At 44.8% G+C, this 13,447-nt stretch overlaps 1 protein-coding gene across 3 annotated transcripts in view; it reads right to left on the reverse strand.

Moving 5' to 3' along the window:
• Positions 1 to 10,232, reverse strand: part of ZNF267 (zinc finger protein 267) — a 30,089-nt gene extending 19,857 nt beyond the window's left edge. Inside the window, exons 1-2 of one of the 3 annotated variants that reach the window (XM_011975755.1) lie at positions 10,022 to 10,232; positions 8,688 to 8,837 (exon numbers count right to left, since the gene is read on the reverse strand). In XM_011975755.1, coding sequence (XP_011831145.1) covers positions 8,688 to 8,765 — 78 coding nt within the window. In that variant the 5' untranslated portion in view covers positions 8,766 to 8,837; positions 10,022 to 10,232. Of the gene's footprint in view, positions 1 to 8,687; positions 8,838 to 9,735; positions 9,916 to 10,021 lie in introns of those variants that run through there. The other 2 variants (XM_011975756.1, XM_011975757.1) reach the window with 2 other exon arrangements.
• Positions 10,233 to 13,447: the final 3,215 nt, after the last annotated feature.

Consider the following 13,447-nt stretch of genomic DNA (forward strand, 5'->3'; position numbering starts at 1 on the left):
GTGCAGCACACCAACATGGCACATGTATACATATGTAACAAACCTGCACGTTGTGCACATGTACCCTAGAACTTAAAGTATAATAATAAAAAATAATAATCTATGAGAAAAATATTCTTCCTCTTATATAAAAATTATTTTCCAAATATTTGCTACATAGTAAAGTTTGTATTTTGCCTCAGTTTATCTGATTTAGAATTTATCTCAAAGGGATATACCAGTCAATATACAGAGACAACCTTAACAATGTTCAGAGAAGATTTCGTAACTGAGTAATGAAAACAAGAAAGCAGCCACACAATAGTGACCAAATAATGCTTTCATCTTATGTGCATGTGCGCACGCGTGTGCGCACACACATATACACAGAGAAATGGTAACTATATACATATTAAAAGTAAGAGAATATCTCTGTGTAAATAAAATTTAAAAATGTTTTAAATTGTATAAAAACTATAAAACTCTTTGTGGATGATGCCTTTTTTGTTTGTTTTTAACAAAACTTTATAAAGACCAATACATACAACGAAATAAAGTAAAAGCTCTTGTTTCTGAGTCTGGTATTTTTTTTCAAGTTTTTGTTATGTTTATTCTATGTGCTATTATATATTTTAGAATTTTAAGACAATAGATATATTTGTTATATGTTAATTCTTATTCTTTCTCTGAAAATATAAAGATAAATAAGCATATGCTTGTGACATGAGATGAAATAAAATGGAAACCTACAATACTGAGACCTGCTTCAGAACTTCCAGTCTTAAAAGCTGTTATCTCCTGTCAACAAAAGTGAGAGCCTTCACTCTGCAAAGAAAGCTACAAACACAGGGAAACCAAAAAGAAATGGGAGTCTCTGGATTAAATGTGATGGTTTATACACACACTCAGTCAATCCTCCCTCCTAGATACTCATTAAAGACAAAGAGAAAAATGATTATAGTGAAGGATTCTGGCAGAGGGCACCTGAACCAAGTAAATGAAGTTAGCATTATCTGTAATAAGACAAGTTGGTATCAGTGCTGACGCACAGACAGGCCCATAATCATTGCTGTGATATGGGTGGAGGGGAAAAGTAAAGCATAATATAATCATAAAAAACAATCTGTGGGGGAAGATACAGGTGACCACAGTTCTTCAAACTGGCCATGTGACCCTACTTAGAAGCGGGGGCTGAGAATCACTTAGCTAAGCATTGCCTCTCAAGGTTCAATATGCATACATATCATTTAGTATTCTGGGCCCCCTCTAAGTAATGTGATTCTGCAGGTTTGAAAAGTTTCCATGAACTGGCTCCTTTAACAAGTCCCCTGTCAATGCTGATGTTGCTCCTCCTAGACCCAATATCAATAGCACTCAGCTAGAGGAAGCAGACACAGCAGAGTCCCTTACACCTCATACTCTAATCACAACAAAAATACTTTTTGGGCCTGGCGCGGTGGCTCACGCCTGTAATCCTAGCACTTTGGAAGGCCGAGATGGGCGGATCACAAGGTCAGGAAATCGAGACCATCCTGGCTAACACGGTGAAAGCCCGTCTCTACTAAAAATACAAAAAATTAGCCGGGTGTGGTAGCGGGCGCCTGTAGTTCCAGCTACTTGGGAGGCTGAGGCAGGAGAATGGCGTGAATCCAGCAGGTGGAGCTTGCAGTGAGTCAAGATTGCGCCACTGCACTCCAGCCTGGGCGACAGAGCGAGACTCCGTCTTAAAAAAAAAAAAAACTTCGTTCACAGCGAGGACCACCAATCACTGTCCTGAAAGATCACATCCTTTGCCAGCCATTTAAAGTCTACAGATACAGAGACTAGAGAAGACAGTTAGGTCTAAGTCAGCATTTGGAAAACAACATGGAGACATGCATTAAAACAGCGTTTACTGAGCTTGTACTATGTGCTCACAGTATGCACTGTGCTGGGAACATCACATGGTGCCAGTTAAGCCACATAAACCTCTGGGATGTGGCTCCTGAGTATCCCATAATTCCCAGCAGGATTTAGATAATGGCCCATCCTTTCTATTTCTTCTTGTTTCCCTATCACTATAAAAGCTAACTATAGACAGATGGGAGGGATACAGAAAGGAAGGGGTCAAGTTTAGTTCGGAAGAATTTCTCCACTGGGCGCGGTGGCTCACGCTTGTAATCCCAGCACTCTGTGAGGCCAAGGTGGGTGGATCATTTGAGGTCAGGAGTTCAAGACCAGCCTGGTCAACATTGTGAAACCCTGTCTCTACTAAAAATACAAAAATCAGCTGGGCATGGTGGCACACCTGTAATCCCAGTTACTCGGGAGGCTAAGGCAGAGAATCACCTGAACCAGGAAGGCAGAGGTTGTGTAAGCTGAGATTGCGACACTATTCCAGCCTGGGCAACAGAGTGAGATTCCGTCTCAAAAAAAAAAAAAAAAAAGAAGAAGAAAAAGAATTTCTCATTATTCTCTTTATATCTTTACACTGACTTTGTTACAACTTGTAGAGCAACTACTGGATCTGCAGAAATGAAAAAGAGGTTGCCAGGTGGAATGTTTCTAGAGGTACTGGTTTCAATAAGAAAAAAATTTAATTTTCAAATAATTTTGAAAAAGTGAGTCCTTTACTCCCATTTGTCTGCTTTTGGGTTTGGGGAAATTGTGAGCACCACCTCTGAAAAGATGGCAGCAGCAGCCACCCTGAAGTCTGATCTCCTCTAGTCAGTTCTATGAGGGGAGGCTCCAGGGTAGGGGCAGACCTGGACCAGACTCAGAAGAGGATGAATTTGGGCATGGATTTGGGCAGGGCTGGGGCAGGGGCTGGGCTAGACTTCTCGTCTCTACATTGCTGCTTTATTTTCAGTTGTCTTTCCTAAGCCTGACCAACAAGAACTTGACTCCCATGGGTTGCCTTGTTTTAATAGTTTAAGCTTCATTCTATTTTGTAACATGCAACAACAAACAATTTAACCAAAACGCATAGGGCTTTCTAGGAAAATTATATTAGTAGCTACATAATTATCTTTAACAAGAAAAAAGCAACATAAATAATCATTATAATAACAACTCTTTTGTCCATGGGTGGCCCTTCAGGTGGTGACATCAGAACTCACAACGTCAACATAAGGGCAGTGTCCCAAACCAAGTCCAAGTTCCCTGTACACCTCTGTTCTTGCTCCTGACCACATGATGTTGAATTCAACCATTATCCATCTGCTCTAGACTGAAAGTTCCTGGATGGTAGGGACTATGGCTGCTGCATCTGTTTGCCTAGTGGCCATATGAAATGGAAGGAATTGGTTTACCTATCAGTATGAGTCTCCAGGCCTCCTCCTTGTATTTCACCCACACATTAGAAAACTGGAGCAACTCCCACTTGGATACCAAATAAGGAGATTCCTTCTGTTAAAAGAGAAACAAACCCTGATGACTCATTCCTCTCCCTCTGAGACAGAAGCAAGATTAGCCCATTGTCAGCCTGTCCCCTGCCTGCACAGAATATAACCAAGTGTCTCAAGGACCCCTAGGTGCTGGTGAGATAGTCCCTGTAACTGTGTGATGAAAACCCAATAGTGATTCAGGCAGGAAAGACTCAAGTTGTCCTTGTGGAATCAGAATAGAAAATTGAGTTGTCATCGTAGGCCCACAGATCCAGGATCCAGATATGTTATTACCTATACCTGATCAGCTAACTCTTAGGTACACGAAAGGACAAGATTACCCTACTCCAGTAACACAGCTCACAGGTAGGCACAGCTTCACTCATGGCTCCCTCCCTCTGCTAAGGTGCTGCTTTACACTTAGAGATTCTGCCACGAAATTCTGTTTATACAAAGTCCATGTTGATCTCTCACAATGCAGAAAACGTTCCCTGGGTTTTCTATATATCCTAAGTCCAAAGTCTGGCCCTGTCTCGTGGATCCCAGGTGGAGACCAGCCTTTATGTGCAGACTCCAGGTGGGATCAACCTGGCTCTGCATTCTTGGGTGTTGCTGTGAAGAAAACTAGAGGAGACAGCCCCTCAGGAAGGCTGCTCTCACACATCCTGGAGAACCCCAGGACCTGGGTTCAGAATTCACAGCTGCATATTTAGGTGTGGGAGGGGCAGGGAAGTGGCATGCGCCTTCTGCACATTCATGGGCGTTTGGGCAAGAGGATGAGGGGAACGCTGAGATTCTCAGGCCTACTCAATGCATGTGTGTGTGCCTGGTTGGTTTCCAGCCCCCATGGTCTCTGAATCACTTTCAGGTCTGAAGATGCCAGGGGCATGGAAAGACAGAGCTGGAATGGCTAACTGACTGATGCCCTGTGAACTTATTTTTATAGAAATGTAGCCAAACGGTTGTAGAAGGGACTGAAGATTCCAAGTAAGCAGAGAGACCATTCTGCCTGCAGATTTTGGGAGTAGTGGGCACTGTGCTGCACAATTGTGGGTTGTGAACAGAAATCAAAGAGGGAAAGGACCCTCTGGAGTGAAGTCTTACAGGCACCTTACAGGTTTATATTCTGTACGGTAATTCTGGGCAATGTTTGAAAAATATAATGAAAAAGAAAATCATAAAATCATCTCCAACCCCAGAAAAACTATCCATAGTGGTAGAAAAGAAAGAAAACTCTTTTGTGACATAATTAGCCCAGAATGTAAAGGACATGATAGGCAACCTGCTAAGAGATTAGAAAAACACCCACTGGTGAAAAGTCACCATAATTAGTCCTCAATAGAAGACCTGACAGCACCATTCGTCAGATAGAGTTCATTCTAAATTCACCTGGGAATTGGGAGGCCATCTGTGGTTTTTAATTGGCTACAGTCAAAGGAAAAATAAACTTTATGTCTTCGTGACAGGCAGATTTGCAACTTGGAGCCAGATGCCTGCTCTCCTAGAGAAACTGTGGGATACGGCTCTATCTTCTTTGCTATTTACATTTAGAGAAAGGCAGTACTGAGTCAAAAAGACTGACAAATGACCTATTTAGCTGTTAGAGTGATTTAGACAGATTGTAAAACAGAAAAATAATTTACATATGAAAGTTTTCTAAAGTAAATGCTTTAAGAAAAAAAAAGAAAAATTTCTTTCCTTATTTTCAAGAAGGATTAAGTCTTGTATGTATTTCTAATTTGTATTTGCTCTTAAAACAGCCAAGTCTAGGGCCATGGTCTTGAGCTCATGGACATCTGAGTTCCAATAGGTGCTGGATTCAGGCACCTGTGGGGTGACCTTGGGAACACTGGGTACACATAAAGAAGGGGCTTGTGGGGAAGTAAAAGGCAGAACAGAGGAAGGTGCTATCGAGCCATGAGCAGAGGGTAGTACCAAGTTGGTGGAAGGACTGGTTTGTGCTACAGATACTGGCCCAGGTGGGGCTATGCTCTGACATATTCCTGGGTCCATGCAGGCAGATGAGATTATGATTGGATGGTCCACAAGCCTAGTTTGATGGAGAAACCAGGCCGCTGCTACGGATTCAGTGTCTAGGATTACAACAAGCCAGGAGTCCTCAGGCACTTGAGTGGGTTTTTGGCAGGAAACTGGAAGCAAAGGTGCTATGGATGTAATTCCTGACAGTCAAGCCTTCTCCTGGGAGGGACGGGGACATGTCAATGCCTAGTTGGCATGTTCAGGAGTGGGTGGGAATCATGTAGTAGCAGCTGGGTGGGGGAGGGGGTCTCTTCTCAGAACGCCTTTCCTCTCAGTCTTCAGTCCCCTCTCACCCTAGCAGGAGACCTGGAATCAAAGGACAATGCACAGTGGGGCAACCTGTGTGCAGAACAGAGCCTCCCTTCCCCCAGACACTTGGGAGTCTCTCTCCAACCCAGGCCTCTGTGAGGTCTGTCTTCTGACACCAAATGTGTAGAGTTTGCTGAACACCAACCAATCCTCCAACATCAACTGAGTGCCAACAACTTAATTCTGACACCACACAGAGTCAGCACAGGCCCCACAAGTTCTGGACTCTGTTCCACAACACTGCCCCCACTTCAGATGCCAGTCACAATGCCTGGGGCACTATCTATACTTCCAAGCTACTGCCTGTAAATCGAGGGCACCCATAACCCTATCCTTAAGTTCAATCATTTCAAAGATCTATTCAAATAACTCAGCAAATCGCTTTACTTATGTTTATCAGGTTATCATAAGGATACAGTTCAGAACAGCCAAATGAGATAAATACATATAGGGCAAAAAAAAAAAAAAAAAAACAGTGGGAAAAGACAGGAATAGTAACCTAGTAAATAGCTGTGATTAAAGAAATCCCCCATCTTTTGTGTTCTCCAAGAAGAGCTTACTGCAAAAAACCACCCTATTATGACTTCGATGATGCTCCCTGATTTAGTCATCACAAAGCCACAGACTCTCCAAATTCCCCTTCTGACTCAGCTGAACAGTTCTGTCTTCAGTGTTCAGAATAAACTACTCAACCAAACTTTATATTTTTCTCCAAGTTGCTGGACTTTGACACACCCACAGCCTGGTCAACATTCAACCCCTCCCTAAGCCCCTCCTAAGAACAGGCTGACATAAGAGTGAAATATTCTCTGATCTAGAATCTGATATTGGCATCTTAATCCTGCCCTTCCCCTCCTGCCTTCTGAGCTTGTTTGCTCCTCCCTGTGAAAGAAAGTCTTTGTCTGCCTAACCTTTGAAATCCATAAAGATCTTACAGCTGGTGCTTTCCCCCTGTTGCAGTACTCCTTTAGAATTAAGGAACTTCTTACCTAAACCTGAATTGGTTTTATTTGACAAAATCAAGTAAAAGGTGGGGAAGGAACTGGAAACTTAATATTTTACTGCAAGCCTCAAGTTAATCTGGGGGAACACAGTGTGGCAGAGATTTGAGACTCTGCGTGCCAAATATTAGGAAACCACAGGGGGAAAACCAGTTGTCAAGGGCAGTGTTAAAATGATTAATGAGTAGGCGATTATATGGAAGTGGTTGTAGTGCCCTGGGTTTCCAGGGAGAAAAACCAAAACCAGGACAACAATTTCTATCCTCAGAAAGAGCCTCCCAACCCTAACTGCCTCTTTCTGTGGATTTTCAGCTTTCAGCTTTCCAGGGCTCTGTAGCTTCTCAGTATAAAGGGCTTCTTCCATGATTGGGGTGAGCAGGCTGGGACATGTGCAGGGGAAACTCCCCTGGAAGAACTAACTGGGCTTCAGTGACCTCTTCTTGCAGGCTCAAGACTGGGTTAGTTTGCACTCACTGAGCTCAGGCTTCTGCTTCCCAGTCAGGATTATTCAATTAGTATTCAATGAGAAAATGCCCAGTGTTTGAAGAAAGCAAAACTACTCAAACAGCGTTTATAGAATAAAGGAAACTGAAACGCCTTTATAATTTATACCTCAACAGAAAATACAAAAGTATCTATCCCTTTCAGACAATAAATAGGCCACTTATTTCCATGACAACAGATCATTTAGTAAATATATATAAACAATTCTAGCAGGTGCTAAGTTCGGCATTAAAGCCGCACATCCAAGGCCAGGCATGGTGGCTTATGTCTGTTATCCCAGCACTTTGGGAGGCCAAGGCAGGAGGATCGCTTGAGCCCAGGAGTTTGAGACCACTCTGGGGGCAACACAGTGAGACCCACATCTCTACAAAAAGAAAAAACAAAATAGCCAGCCATGGTGGAGCACCCCTGTAAGTCCCAGCTACTAGGAACTAGGAAGGCTGAGGTGGGAGAATCACTTGAGCCCAGGAGGTTGAGTGAGCTGTAATCACACCACTGCACTTCAGTCTGGGTGACAGAGGGGAGACCCTGTCTCCAAAAAGCAAAAAATAAAAAATAAACTCAACATCCAGACAAGAGAATAAAGAAAAAAGATATCCACTGTCATAACTTCTTCACCCTACAAAAAAAAGAAACTGATGTTTTGATGAAACTATGTAATTCACCAATTAATCTACCACACATTGTTGTGAAAATGTATTCACTTTCTACAGCCAATAATGAAAGAAAGATTTTCTCCATTTCTTTTCCCTGGCAGCATTTCCAAAAGGTGAGCCCTGAGATTGTTTTAAATTACTCTCAAAAAAAGAACAAACCTGAGAAACTTACTACACTCACTCAGCTGAAAAAAAAAGATAGTAAGAATTTTTAACAATGAATTATATGACTTGATATTTCAATTTTCTGAAATCCACCTTTCACGGCCTTGGAAATGTTTTTTATCTTTCAAGCTCTACTGATTAAATTTACACCAATTGAAAAACTGAAGTAGAAATAAATGAACAAATCTTTCTAAGGCAGCAGACTCAGGGAGTGGTAATGCTGATTGAAACACAAGACATAACTGGCTCAAGTGTCAAGTCGGGTCACGGTATCATCTGGGACATTCTCCTACCCCAATACTGCTCATTAAAATGCTCAGGGACCATCCTCCCAGGAGATCCTGCACTGTGTGTGCCCCCACGGACACTGCAGCCAAGTTTGCAGCACCTCACTGCGGTGGGGTTTTTGTTTTTTGGTCCTTTGGGAGTTTTTCTCCCTTCACAAATCTGAATGAATCCGGGGGCAGGAATCATTTGTGACTGTTTACTCTCAATACCAGCAAACAATTGGCTGACCAGCAATGTGTCTCCAAGGGATGAAAACTAGCTTTGAAGAAATAAAATTCTTACGTCCCAAAGGGTTATCTTTTTAGGTTAAGGGTGTCCCAGGAGATTTCTCTCAGCCCCAGGGCAACCAGCTGCTCCCTTGGGGGGCTACACTTCCATACCTTGGGCCATCCTCTAACAGGAGGGACCTGGGGCTGACAGTCACTAAACATTTCAGGAGACATGGCCACTGTGGGCATCTTGAGTCATCCCAGACAGTAATGAAATTCAGGAACAGGAAAAGATTGGATAGAGGGTGGCTACACAGGGCCCTGTGCAAAACCTCAAGTCAAAAGACATTCTTTCTGATAACGTATCTGTGCCTAGGGAAGATGAATGAAAAAGAGGCACAAAGATTTTTTTGCAGTGGAGTGTCAGGGACTTTTTTATTCTCTCTTTCCTCTCATGTGAAATGTATACCAAAATAACACAAATCTTTAAAAAAGTCTCATCCACTGCTCTGTGAAATCATGATTAATGAATAAAATACTCTATATGAAATGTACAGTAAATGACCAGTAGTTAATAATGTTGTGAATTGGAGAGGGGAAGTTAGCCTTTGGAAATGTCGGGAAGGAACTGGAAATTTAATATTTTACTGCAAGCCCAGTTAGACTGGGAGAACACAGTGGTGGATTTGAGACTGCGTGCCACACACGTTAGGAAACCGCAGGGGAAAACCAGTTCCCCTGGGCAGTGTTAAGATGATTAACGAGCAGGCGATTATACGGAAGTGGTTATAGTGCCCCAGGTTTCTAGGGAGAAAAACCAAAACCAAACTCACATGCATTTCTTGTAAATTACAACTTTAGGGAAAAACAAAATTCAGACTTAACGAACCACAAAGCTCCAATTCACCTCCACCTGCATAGTCTAAATAAGGCAACCACAGAACTGTAACCCATCGGTTAATTTGGTCCGCTTACTCACGCACCTTATAAAAAACATTTCCTTCAAGCCCCTGTGGGGACCTCCGAACCACAAACCAGGACTGCAGGTTTCCCACGTCACAAATCGCTATTTGCTCAAATTCTTCAACGTTTTAACAGTGACTCCCTTTAATTTTTAATAGGAGAAAGGAGTGACTGAGGACCCCATGGGGCACAGTTTCTCCCCACACACGAACCACACACCGAACCTGGGTCACCCCTGAGACGCTCCCGTCCTCACCGCACAATCTGGGGGTGACGCGGGGCTGCGGCGCGGAGCCTCTGGCCAGGGCCGAGGTCGCTCTGCGGGGTCGGGACGGGACGGGACAGGACGCGAGGGGTCTCGGCTGCCGGCCTGGCCGCCATCTTGCAGCGGAGGAGACCGAGGGCCGAGCTGCGCCCGCTGGGACTCGGGGACCAGACCCCGGAGCCGATTGCGGGGAGGCCCGGGTGCCCCTACAGCGGGTTCTGGCCGCTTCCGACCACCCCCTTCCCCACTCTGGGGACCCCCGACCCCGCACACTCACCATTTCCCAGCTTCCGGGATGCTCTGGCGTCTTAGCTACGGATCTCCCAGTGCCTGCAGGTCACAGAACAACAGAGGCTGTTTATTCCCAGAACGTGAAGCTGGCCTGGGCCTCCCAGAACTAAAGACTCAAGGCGGTGATGAGGAGACCCGACCTCTAACTGGAGCCGACAAAGGCCCCCGCCAAATCCCGGAAGCCGCCCCTGCTCTCCGGCTTCACTCCTGATTGGATGGTTTCCGTTCCAGCGCCCCTGATTGGATAAAGCTCCATGCCCCGCCCCCTCATTATTAGTGGGTTTTTTTATTTTTATTTTTTATTTTTTTGAAAGGGAGACTGGCTCATTGAGGTGGGGCCGCCTGCCGCGGGTATTACAGCTAATTAAGGGGTGAGCTGCGACTTGAAATGCACTTGCTCTTTCCCTTACCTGGTTCTGCTTGTATAAGACATCTTATTAGCTAATTAAGAAGTACATTTAGACACCTTTAAAGCAAGAAAGACCCTCATCCCGTACCACACTGTACCCCACTGCTAACGCCACCGTGGGAGGGGGCCCCTCAGCTGGGAACAGAAGACTGTACACTTCATTCACGTGTTTTCAATTAGGCCTTTGCATGATACATACACTGAACCAGTACAAAAGCATCTTATAGGGGCATGCAGGCTGGGGTCCCAGGAGGATGTTGCGGGCAGTGGTGGAACGTGGAAGAGGGGCTGGCCTCTTCTTCTAATCTACAACTCTGCCCCCGTCTCCTGGAGTCTGCATCACTGGCAAGGGGGCCGCTGACTGTCCGTCTGTCTCTCCTTCTCAATCCCTTCAAGCTCAGGGAAGAAGGGTCCTTGGCAGCGACAGGGCTGGGAGCTCAGTTCCTCTGGGCCCTGCTGGCTCAGGCTCAGTGGCCATGGACTCCTCAGCCCTACCTCTGGTTTTTGTTTTGGTTTTGAGACAGGGTCTCACTCTATTGCCCACGCTGGTGCAGTGGTGCAATCATGGCTCACTGCAGCCTCCAGGGCTTAAGCAATCTTCCCACCTCAGCCACCTGAGTAGCTGGGACTACAGGCACATGCCACCACGCCCGGCTGATTTTTGTATTTTTTGTAGAGATAAGGTTTCACCATGTTGCCCAGGCTCGTCTCGATCTCCTGAGCTCAAGCGATCCTTCCACCTTAGCCTCCCAAGTAGCTGGGGCTACAGGTTAGTAGTCAGTTCTCCAACTCCTGAGCTCAAGTATTCTGTCCACCTTGACCTGCCAGAATGCCCTATCCCTGTTTTTCTGGAGTCTTGGAGCTAGTGGCGCTGCAGCACCTCTGCTTTCAGATTCTCCTAGTCTTCCCGCTGAGTAGAAGGTGGGAGAGGAGGTGGGTGTCAGACTGGGCCAGGGCCCTGGGCCCCCATCTAGCTTGGTTAAACTCCCAGTTGGGACAGTTTAGGCTCTGTGCCTGATTCAGTGAGACGCGTGGAACAAATACTTCCCTCCCAAAAGCAGAAAGATCCCTGACTGCTGACAGTCAGGATTCCATGCACTTGACTCGGCCTGGGGCCCGGCTGCCTCTCACCCTCACACCCAGTTCCAATCGCTGCACTCTGCGGCCTCTCTGCCACCAGATTAGGTGTAGATAATGGGTATGGGGTGGGGCTGCTGACACCACCGGCTGACCAAACCCCTTTCCCACACTGAAGGGAGAAAAGGCAGGAGATTAGGAGCTCCCAAAGGCAGCACTGCTTGTGACAGCACCGCGGGAGTCCTTAGGGCCTACTAAGGGGCTGGACTGAAACTCAGGATCAACTTTGTCTGACTCCAAAGACCATGCACCTCCATGGACCTCACAACTCAAGCAGCTTCCCTAGGCCTTTGAGATCCTGGAGACTGACTCTTCTGCAATAGAAGAAAGATTCCTTTTGATTCTCATCCTTCTAGTACTCTTCACAATTGGAAATAATCCCCACCAGAGAATGCTTCTGAAATGTCTTGGAAACATTTAGAATAATTTGGGGAAATGGCTGAAGGCTGGGTTTAAGAAATCAAGGCCTAACATTCTATTTTTCATTTCTTATAGGAGAGATTTGAAAGCACTTATAATAGACTCAATATGTCTGCAAATTATTTTTGTCCCCTTTCAGTATTTGTAGGCTGTTGATGATTTTCAATAAAGATGAACTCAAACTACTGTGCCTGAAACAACCTTTTACTCTGAAAGCAAGAGACACAAAGGTAGATCTGCCGAGAAGACATTTTCTCCTGCTACAATTTAGCCAAACAGCTGAGTACGTCTTAAAGTCAGTCCTTGATTTCTAACAAGTCAAGCTATTTGCCAAGACCACAATCAGACCATATGACTGCTTCAACTACTTCATCATACCAAAAGATTGACCAGACAGGTCGAAGCTCTGAGGGTGGAGTGGTGAGAGGACCCGCACTAGCAGGTGGGCAGCCATAGGTTCATAGGTTTGAATCACTCATTAGGTGGGGTGTTCTGAGGTCCTGATATTTATGACACAATTAATGTGTATATTACTAAAAGTAAATTATAGAACATTACAAATAATACATATATAAACTAAGCATGTCAGCAATTACAACTACTGTTATTCATCATTATTCTAAGTGTGATCATTATTATTACCACAATTAGAAATAGTAGTTGTGGTTGCTGCTGCTGCTGCTGCTATTGCTGGAGGGATGGTGATAAAAACACCGAGTAAGGTTCTGCTGCCTCCTCCACCTATGGCATTGGGAGCTGCTGGCTCACTAGTTTGATGCACACTCTGGACCTCTTTGGTGAAGTTGCAGCTGGAGAGTCTTCAGGCTCCGCTATGGCAGAATTTGAAGGTGGCAGGTAGGATGGTCCTGGGGTGCAGTTGACGGTGAAGAGGTGCACACTACTTAGTGAATGAGTGGAAGCCTTTGGTGAAAGGCAGAGTTTGTCCATGACACAGATCAGATTCCACTTTGACTGGGGCCAATTAGTGAAACAGACACATCTGCAGAACTGGAAATGGAGGACAAAGATTCAGTTGATGTGTTCCAGAAGCAGACGGGAGTGTCTACTGAGAACATACTCACTGCTTTACCCCAGAACTCTGTTCCTACACACCAAGCAGACATTCTCACATAGAAAATTGCAATATGGTTCCATCACGTCTACTGGTCCAGCATCCCTTTCTCTATTCTTCACTTTCCTGTTCCTCATTCCTTTATTGTACATAAATTATCGGGTGTAGCTATACAGACATATTGATAGTTTTTGTTTGCTTGCTTGTTTGTTTGTACTGAATGAACAATGATCATTGATTTCCAATGACCATTGGGGTCACTGGTGTTGAGTGATTTCCAATGAAGGCAGGTGAGGGAAAACACTGGTTCTGTGAAAAGATTCCCTTTCTCCACCAGGGGCTGCTCACTCACCGTTTATCTCTCTATTCCAGGA

Source organism: Mandrillus leucophaeus, unplaced genomic scaffold, assembly GCF_000951045.1.
Source record: "Mandrillus leucophaeus isolate KB7577 unplaced genomic scaffold, Mleu.le_1.0 Scaffold1582, whole genome shotgun sequence".
NCBI classification, from domain to species: domain Eukaryota; kingdom Metazoa; phylum Chordata; class Mammalia; order Primates; family Cercopithecidae; genus Mandrillus; species Mandrillus leucophaeus.